At 47.4% G+C, this 9,542-nt stretch overlaps 1 protein-coding gene across 1 annotated transcript; it reads left to right on the top strand.

Annotated features, from left to right (window-relative positions):
* The first annotated feature begins 2,498 nt into the window (after positions 1-2,498).
* On the top strand, positions 2,499-9,437 carry LOC142365340 (medium-chain specific acyl-CoA dehydrogenase, mitochondrial-like). The gene is made up of 8 exons (XM_075446069.1): positions 2,499-2,607; positions 2,699-2,779; positions 3,571-3,701; positions 5,207-5,315; positions 5,686-5,826; positions 5,903-5,998; positions 7,205-7,453; positions 9,350-9,437. The coding sequence occupies exons 2-8, from the start codon at positions 2,702-2,704 to the stop codon at positions 9,419-9,421; spliced, it is 876 nt and encodes a 291-aa protein (XP_075302184.1). The 5' UTR covers positions 2,499-2,607; positions 2,699-2,701; the 3' UTR covers positions 9,422-9,437.
* The last annotated feature ends 105 nt before the right edge of the window (positions 9,438-9,542 follow it).

Consider the following 9,542-nt stretch of genomic DNA (forward strand, 5'->3'; position numbering starts at 1 on the left):
TATGGCTTTGTTGCCCCCCACCCTCTGTTCCCTCTCTGAGAGCAGAAACGGGTGCAGGGACGGAGTGTTCGCACAACCCCCCAGCTCTGCCCGGGTGCTCGGGCACCAGCGCAGCTCCCGCCGGGCAGGGCCGTCTCCTCCGCAGCACCGGCCCCGCTCCCTCCCCGGCCGCCATGCTGGATGAGACCCCTACGGGATCGTCCCTGGGCATCAGCGGGGAGCAGGACGGCGCGGGCAGAGCCGCAGCACACAGCCCTCGGCACCAGCTCCATCCCGCTGGCAGGGCCAGGTGCCATCGAGGTGGCGGGAACGGCTGCGGGCCGTGACACTGGGTCTGAGAGCAGCCCCAGCTCGGGGATGGCCGCCATTCCTGCTCTCCACACACTCCTTTCTTCGCCCTGCCTGCACATCAGCCCCGGTCACTGGTCTGAGTTGCCGGGGGCGGACGTCGTCTGGCCACAAACTGGGCAGATCACGATTTCCTAATTTGTGACCAGGTTTTCTGCCGTGGCGACAGCTGCCCGACGGTCCCCTGGCGCGGCGCGGCCGCTGGTGGGGCGGAGGGGTCAGAAGATCGCGTTTTGATCTCGTTTCTGACGCAGGCCGGAGCAATTTCCAAGTTTAGTCCGGAAGGACGGTGTTCCAGTTTAGGTGCCGTGCGGTACGGCAGTGCTTCGGTGTGTGACTGACCTTGGAAAGAAACGTTACATTTCAGATTTTCCTTTTGCGTTTATATTACCTGAAAACAAAGCTGGGGAAATGTCCCTAGCAGAGCCTGTATTTTTGAAGAGTCAGCGGAGGGTGGACCTTTTATCAAAAATTTAATTAATAAGGAAGAAAGAGACAAAAGGAGTAATTGTGAGGAGCAGCCACAAATTCTAGGGAAACTCGAGGCTGAAAGAACATTAAATTAAAACTTAGAAGGGACAAACTGGACGCCATTCCTTTACAAGGTCTGCAAGGGAGAGCAGGGAAAATGCACCCCAGTCAGCCTGATGCACCGCGTAAATTAAGAACACGATGAAGTACAGTGGAGCAGACACGCCTCCGGCACGCCGTGGGGTTTTCCTAAAAGGAAGTCAGGGCACAAAAAATAAATGGAGTTTGCTGCAGGAGCTGATAAGCGTGTGAACACCTGGGTGGTATAAAATGCTCAAACTTTGGAAATGAATGTGAACAATCAGCTGGTTTCATAGCGGAAAAATCAGCAGCACAGACTGGCTGGCGCTTGGGCTGAAGAACCAGGGAGAGGGTGTCCCCAGGGAGGTCACAGAGTTAGCTGGGAATACCGAGTTACTCCGTGTCGAAAAGGTGTGAAGAACTGCAGGGGAAGGCTGTGAAACTGGGCGACTGTTAAAATGGCAGACGAAAATCAGAACAGGAAAAATGATGCACCCAGGAAAGGAAAGAAGCAATCCAGGCTTCCCAGAGCAAATGGTGTCGTCTGAGCAAGTTAGTGCCTCTGAAAAAAAAACAAGATTTGGGGGGTTAGAATATAAAGTGTTGTGAAGATGTCAGCAAAATGCCCACAAGTGGTCAAAGCCATAAACTTCAGGTCAGAAATTAAGAAGAGAATGATGAAAAAAGCAGAAGGCATAATTCTGCTGCTGCCTGAATCCAAACTGCGCTTGCCTCTGCAGTTCTTTAAGCAGCCTGATCCTGCCACCTGGAAAGGGTGTCGTGGGAAGGGAGGAGATTCCTAAAAAGGTGACAAAGATGGTAAAAGGTACAGAACAGCTGCTGAGTGAGAAACACCACAGCCGTCAGCGTGGTGGGGCGTCTGAGAAGGGACCGCTAGCTCACCGTCCCTTCGGTGCGATCCGAAGGCAGCAGGGCCAGAGCAAGTGAAAGGAGGTGGCTCCACACTAAGTGCAGAGTTAATTTGTGTGGCTCGTTACCCCTGGATGACACCGGTGCTCAAATTGTAAGTGGGGGCAAAAAGAGAGCGGGCAAATCCCCAGAAGAAATCTCTTGTCAGGGGCTGGCTGACAGAGAGACCAAGGAAACTTGTGGCTGAGGAAGTCACCTGAAGGCTGAGGAAAATATTCTGAGGACGTATAGCTGTATTGTTACTGCGTTTTTATCCACTTGCCAAAGTGCTGGCTGCTGTCGGGAGCAGATTACCGGGTTGGTTTTCTGACCGATGCTTGGTTTTTGTATTCCTGAGTGCTGTGGTAGCTCAGGAGCCCGTGTCGCCCTTCCTCTGCTTCCTAAGAACTCTGAAGAAGATTCTCAGATGTGAGGTAGTTGAAAGGCTTTGGCAGTGCATTCTCGCAGTTGTCCCACGTCAAGCCCGTCACCCTGGAACGGAGAAGTGTGATTTTTAAGTCATCTGTTACTAATCTGCAAAAACTTTTCTTTAGAACGCTTGCGTGGGAATGTCTGATCGAACACAGGGCACAATCAAATGCATGAGGGGGAATGTGTTTCCGATAATTAATTTTTGTCGCTCACTGATGTGTTCCACTTCAGCCTCGTTTTAGTCAGTGAAATATTTGAACTGTAGGTGGTCTGGGCCTCGGCACTTTTGAGTCCTGCCTCATAACGGAAGAGTTAGCGTACGGATGCACGGGGGTTCAGACTGCCGTTGAGGGGAACTCCCTAGGGGTAAGCGCTGTCCCTTCCTGCCTCCTTTCAGCTGGAGTCCGTGCCCTTTAGAAAGGTGGCTTAACGCTCTAAATATTTAATTTTCTTTCAGGAAATGCCAGTAATCATTGCGGGAAATGAGCAGCAGCAGAAGAAATACTTGGGAAGAATGATAGAGGAACCACTTATGTGTGTAAGTAGGACTTGGGAACACTGTAGAATGTTCCGAAATTACATTCATTGGGTTTTTTGGGCTGTTTAAAACACTGATATCTACTCACAACTTAGCCTGTGTTGGTGTTTAAACAAACCGTGGCGTTTACTGAAAGCCAGGGAGTACTGAATTAGATGTAAGCAGGAAGCAAACAGAAGATACTGCCTGGAAAAGCATCCGAAGTCGCTTCCAGGAAATTAACGCCTTTGAATTCGCTCTCAAGGGAAGCTGCAGGGGTGTAAGGAAAATGCAAGGTTTGTAGGAGCACAAACGCAATCAGATGGGCATTAAACTGCACCTATGGGTGTCAGGTGGTATTTGAGCAGAACTTGTCACATAGAAAGATGTAAAGATTTATGTGCAGTGCGTTAAAATGGGAGAAACTAAGCCTCATGAAATGAAGAGCACGGTTCCCATAAAATTTTACTCTGTGCTCTTACTTTCAGATTTCAAAGATCGTCAGCTTTCGTATCAGAGTTTGTGAAGCATAAGGGAGGGGGGTGACTTATTAAAAGTTACAGAATGGTTCTGGTTATCATTAGAAGATCATTCCAATTATTAGTATGGATTTATAAGGAGAACTAACCCTATGTGCTTGGACTCTTGCTCAGACAGCTGTTGGGGTTTTTCGCTGTAGTATTTTGGGGTTTTCCACACAGTCCACTTAAGACTTTTACAGATCAGTTTGGTGCACGTGATTCTGCAATAATTTCTGGTTGCTTAAAACCAGAGTTTTATTCCTCAATATTTGGCATTTTCTTTTCTTCTAGGCTTACTGTGTAACCGAGCCTGGCGCAGGCTCTGACGTGGCCGGTATAAAAACCAAGGCTGAGAAGAAAGGAGACGAATATGTCATCAATGGTCAGAAGATGTGGATCACAAACGGTGGGAAAGCAAACTGGTGTGTTGGCTTTTGACTGGCGTCCCATTCTGTTACTCTGTTCCGACCTGAGGTGCCCCCCACGCCTCCCAGTTAGACACCAGCGGTTCTCTGAAGGTCTGGCACAAAGCTGAGCCTTCGTCATGGTGCATCTCGCTGCCCTTGGACCTGTGACCAGTTCGTCAGGGCAAGGTGTGAGGCAGGGCCGTGCAGCGTCTCACATGGACACTGAGCGATGACGGGACAACTCCACTCAAGAAGGCCTCTCAATTTTTGCTGCTGTCAAACAAAACCAGTTCCGCTGTCTCTTCCAGGAAGGGCAGCACCAGTCAGAGTTAACTGGCCCAGTGCTCAAGAGGCTCCTGTTACAAGGGACCTTGCTCTGTGGCTGTGGTGGCCCAGATCAGGTGCTTCTGATTCTGCTGGAAACGTCTCTCACTTCCAGTGAAGACAGAAAAATGCCAGCATTGTGGTGTGACCTTTTATTTTGCTAAGGGAAGACATTTGCCCAGTGCCAACGGATCCAGGTTTTGCTGTGGCGTCTGTGGAGGTGCTTTACAACACAGACCTCCTTCATCACGTCTCACACAAGAGCATGCTCATCCCCACCACACAGATTCTTTTGAATTCAAGAGGAAAAACTTGACACATTTATGTCTAAAGCTGCATTTTCTTGTTATTTATTTCTCTGTTCAAGGCAGACCCCTCAAGGAGAATCTACCACAGAATCACAGAATCACAGAATGGTAGGGGTTGGAAGGGACCTCTGTGGGTCATCTAGTCCAACCCTCCTGCCGAAGCAGGGTCACCAACAGCAGGTTGTAGAGGACCTTGTCCAGGCGGGTCTGGAATATCTCCAGAGAAGGAGACTCCACAGCCTCCCTGGGCAGCCTGGGCCAGGGCTCCGGCACCCTCAGAGGGAAGAAGTTCTTCCTCGTGTTCAGACAGAACTTCCTGTGCCTCAGTTTGTGCCCGTTGCCCCTTGTCCTGTCGCAGGGCACCACTGGAAAGAGCTTGCCAACCAACCAGCTCTCATTGATGTTACTGAGCACCATCAGTGTGATTTAGCACTGTTTGATTTCTAACGGAAAAAAACTCCTTTATAGCTTATACTTAGCAGAACAAAACTGAGATCTTCGAAATCAGCTGATAACTTGAAGGTTCTGCACGAAGTACTGTGATTCCTGATTTTTACGTACGTGCTGTGAAGTGGTTTCTGTTGTACTGTGCGTGAAGACGATGGGAATGTTAAAACTTAAAATACATGGAAAAGGTGAAGGACCTTTGCGTGCTGACCTGAGGTGACTGTAGTAAATCTGGACTTTGGCAGTAAGAGACGCACTGACACTTCCTCTCTCTCGCTGCCTCTCCGTTTATTTTTGGCAGGGCCAAAGGGTTGTTAACTGAGTGGCAGATCTATTATATGGTAGAAAGACACATAAAAGCATCCCATGTGTTAGCTAAAAAAGTACCTGATCGTTAATTGCGAGGAGAAACGGACTGCCCTCGTCTCTGTTTTACACCAGGTATTTTCTGCTAGCGCGTACCGATCCAGACCCAAAAGCTCCCGCAGGCAAAGCCTTTACTGGATTCATTGTGGAAGCGAATAGCCCTGGAATCCAAGTCGGAAGAAAGGTGAGGAGCGTACCTCTGCTTTTACAAGCCATGAGTTCTCATTCGCTTCTAAAGCGGTAACGCAACAATCCGCCGTTCACACTGGACACCCTGGGCTAGTTCTCTTTGGGGAAAGAAAGACAAACGAATGATTACGGCTGCAGAATCGATTTCACAAACAGAGACAGGAAACTGCTTGGACAAATTACGGGCATGGCGGTCTGTAAATGCAAAGCTAGTGTTTGTTGTGTACGTGATGATTTTTAGACAAAGCCAAAGTGTTTGGGGGAAAAAAAAATTACCTGATGCTTTGAGTAAACTGAAGAATGAAAATGTGTTGCACCTTGGCAGAATCCCATTGAGTTGCACCTCTGTCAACTTCCCTGTACAGGAAATGAACATGGGCCAGCGCTGCTCCGACACAAGAGGTATTGTCTTTGAAGATGTCAGAGTTCCGAAAGAAAATGTATTACTAGGTGAAGGAGCTGGCTTTAAAATCGCAATGGGAGCTTTTGATAAGACCAGACCACCCGTAAGTATCAGAAAGAAGTTACTTAGAAATTCCCTTTATATTTTCCGATTTTCATGCTGTGCTGTGTTTAATTCAGGTAGCAGCTGGTGCTGTTGGGTTAGCAAAAAGAGCGCTCGATGAAGCTACCAAATATGCCTTGGAAAGAAAAACCTTTGGGAAACCAATTGTTGAAGTAAGTTAAATATATAAAAATAAGTATATCCAAAAGCTACGTTTTCATACCTGATGTACTACGAGTGAATTTTCAGCATTGTTCCTTTACATTCAGGACGTGAGATTTATGGTATCTCTGCCACTGCTTGGCTTTTCAAGTATATAGGTCAGCGCTATCTGAGTAAATCTAGTTATGCAGTAACTCCTGGGATTCTTCAGTAATTTATTGATGATAATAGCAAAATCACAAAGAAAACTCCACCCAAAACCCTGAAACTGTCAGGACACACTGAAGCTCTTCAATGCTCATGAGCAGGGATTTTCAGGGAAGGAGGAAATCTCCCTGAGGCAGGGACACAAGACTCACAGTATTAATACTAACGGAACACATTGCCAATCACACTGCTTTCCTGGCTTAAAGAAATATCCATAAACATCCGACTAAGTACAGATCTCATAAAAAGGAAAGCACAACTTCATCAATCAATACTTAATCCCTGTGACTAAGTGGATTTTAGAATTAAAAACTTAAAAGTCTGGGTGGCCCAAACGGTTCAGGAACGGGGCTTGAGGTGAACCGGTGTGCTACACCGAGGGATGGAAAGGGGAATCAAAACGTGAAGTGATAACTGGAGGGCTGGAGCACCTCTCCTCTGAGGACAGGCTGAGGGAACTGGGGCTGCTCAGCCTGGAGGAGAGAAGGCTCCGGGGTGACCTTAGAGCAGCTGCCAGTGCCTGGAGGGGCCGACAGGAAGGATGGAGAGGGGCTTTTCACAAGGGGGTGCAGTGATAGGACAAGGGGGAACGGCTCTAAACTAAAAGAGGGCAGATTTAGAGTAGACACAGGAAAGAAATTCTTCCCTCTGAGGGTGGTGAAACACTGGCCCAGGCTGCCCAGAGTAGCTGTGGCTGCCCCCTCCCTGGCAGGGCTCAGGGCCAGGTTGGATGGAGCTCTGAGCACCCTGGGCTGGTGGGAGGGGTCCCTGCTGATGGCAGGGGGTTGGACCCAGATGATCTTTAAGGTCCCTTCCAACCCTTACTATTCCATGATTCTATTCCATGATTCCATGATTTTGAGAGCCTGATCCAAATTCTGGAGAACTCAAGTATGATTTCCTGAGCGCGTTGAGCTTGCAAATTAAGATATTAAGAAGACTTTATTCTGCTTGGAAGTCAGAGGGTTTTAGGCAGGCAACGTTAACGTGGTTTGTTTCCTCAACCGCAGCACCAAGCAGTGTCTTTCATGCTTGCTGAAATGGCCATGAAAGTGGAGCTGGCCAGGATGGCTTACCAGAGGGCTGCGTGGGAAGTCGACGCTGGCCGCAGGAACACCTACTACGCTTCCATCGCAAAGGCCTTCGCCGGTGATGTTGCGAACCAAGTAGCTACGGACGCAGTGCAGATTTTTGGAGGAAATGGATTTAATACTGAATATCCTGTGGAAAAACTCATGAGAGATGCTAAAATCTACCAGGTGAGTAAAAGAGAGGATGCAATCTGTACAGTCATGCATACATTTTATATAAAATAAACTAATGGCTACTTATTTGAAATGGTGACGTGCACACGCATAGAAGTTTTGAGGCTGAGAGCAATAATCCTTCCATTTAAAAAAAGGGCATGCAAATCAGGCAAATTCTTGCCTACAAAACTCTGTGTGCATGAGATCAACAGCTTAACCTGCCCAAGAGGAACAGCTGAGTCTTCCCCTCAGCCCCATACCTGGTGCAGAGAACGGTCGCTGGAAATCGCATCCTGTGCCTTGTCATACCCAAAGCGGGCGCACAGAACAAGCGACGCGCGGTGGCTGCATCGAGTGTGCCGCTTGCCTCCCTCCTCGTTGAGTCTAGAAGAGAACACTCCAACAGCTTCTGCCTCATTCCTCATCAGTCACGGTGGGGGTTGGTTTAGGGGTTGTTTTTTTTTCCTTTCTGCTTCCCAGGCTCTGCATCACTTCTTGCTGTGCTCTGAACCTTCCGCCTGAAACTCTGGTGTCGTAAGCTGGGCTTTACTTCACCTGAGATATCACCAGCACTGAGTGTCACGTGTTAGTTATCTTGTGTGTGTTCATTAACAGAAGTGTGGCGCAGCCTGCAGTGATTAGCCTTTAAAAAAAAAAAAAAAAAAGCCCAGAACAAAACCCCCAACAAAATGTTCCCATATTTACTCATATTTAGCCCATAGTGGCTCATAATGCCCAGATCTTTTTCTTCAGCGTTATTACCAAGAAATTATTCCCCATCATAATTCTTCTCGTAGCATATACTATGCTACAGTTCTTTATTCGGAAAGAATGATTGAATTATGTTCAGGAAAACCAGGAATCTTTTATCTTTTCACATCTTCCTGACATTAATAATGACTAGAAAAAAACACACCGAAATAGAGGACAACAAGAAATGCATGTGGGCCGTGACCCGCAGCGCTGTAATAGGTGTCATTCTGAAGATTCTAGGTAGTTGAAATTTCGTTTATTGCTGACTTCAAAACTATTCTCACTAGCTGAGAATTTTTCTCTGTCTAAGGACAGAAAACCGCTGGTTTGCAATCTAAAGGTTCTTCGTATTAATCACACTCCTGCAACTGGGGAAATGAAAGAGTAACTGAATTTGTCATGATTGGGCTTTTTTGCTGTCAGGCTCCACCCTAATGTGACCACAGGTTACAGCGTCTTTATTTCTGCGAAGCTGCCTAAGGTTCTTGGGAGGATTATCCCCGTTTTATGACTACAGACAAAGTGAAATTCCATACCTCTGAGCAATCTGCCAAAGATTCGCTTTGGCAGAGCTGGGAGCTGAAAGACTTCAGCCCCTGAGCTCTGTTTCTGGAGGAAAATGTAAAAATACATGCTCAAGAAAAAAAGGAGGAAATAGTGTGTTGAAGACAGTATTAGTTCAGAAAGAGTAGTGGGAATAAATGGATGAAAGGGACCGTTTGCTATGGCCTTGAAAGGCTAGTCAAAGGAAATGCAGCACTTCCAGCGCAGGTCACCTCCTCCCCTCCACCCACCGTTTCCAAACCCGCTTTGTGAAGCCTAAGTTACGTATTTTCTTCCCCAGAGAAGACATTTCCCCCATCCTTCTTTACTCACTACCTCTGTTAATTCCATGAGAACCTTACTGAGTTTTGCTGAGCGCATCGGAGAGAACAAGACGGTCACTTGGGATCTCGTGTGGGATTTATTGCATTCAGCCCGCTGTAGTTACTCCAGACACACTGGAATTTTGTTCAGTTTTCTCTGTCTTTTGGCACGCCCTAACCCACACAGGGGTAGTGCTATGAAGGTTTACATGTGTAGAAAGATCTGTTAAAATATTAAAAACAACACAAAACAAAAATCAGCTAACATTATTGTAATTCTTCTTTTCAGATTTATGAAGGAACTGCTCAGATTCAAAGGATGATCATAGCCCGGGAACATATCGGCAAATACAAGGCTTAAAGAAACGTTTCAGGCACGTCTGGTGTGGCTGTAGTGTTCTGTGTTCTAATGGAAGAGGATCTGGGAGCGTTTCTCAAGACAGAAGGGCGTGGAAAGACACCTTTTCCTTCAAAATCTTTGC

The sequence above is a fragment of the Opisthocomus hoazin genome, chromosome 36, assembly GCF_030867145.1.
Source record: "Opisthocomus hoazin isolate bOpiHoa1 chromosome 36, bOpiHoa1.hap1, whole genome shotgun sequence".
NCBI lineage: Eukaryota > Metazoa > Chordata > Aves > Opisthocomiformes > Opisthocomidae > Opisthocomus > Opisthocomus hoazin.

What these genes read in the sequence shown, in the direction of transcription:
- LOC142365340 (XM_075446069.1), top strand. Translation starts at nt 2,702, where the DNA reads ATGCCAGTAATCATTGCGGGAAATGAGCAGCAGCAGAAGAAATACTTG. An exon ending in AACGGTGGGAAAGCAAACTG is followed by an intron (nt 3,702 to 5,206) that starts GTGTGTTGGCTT and finishes GTTTTACACCAG; the next exon opens with GTATTTTCTGCTAGCGCGTA. An exon ending in TTGGGAAACCAATTGTTGAA is followed by an intron (nt 5,999 to 7,204) that starts GTAAGTTAAATA and finishes CCTCAACCGCAG; the next exon opens with CACCAAGCAGTGTCTTTCAT.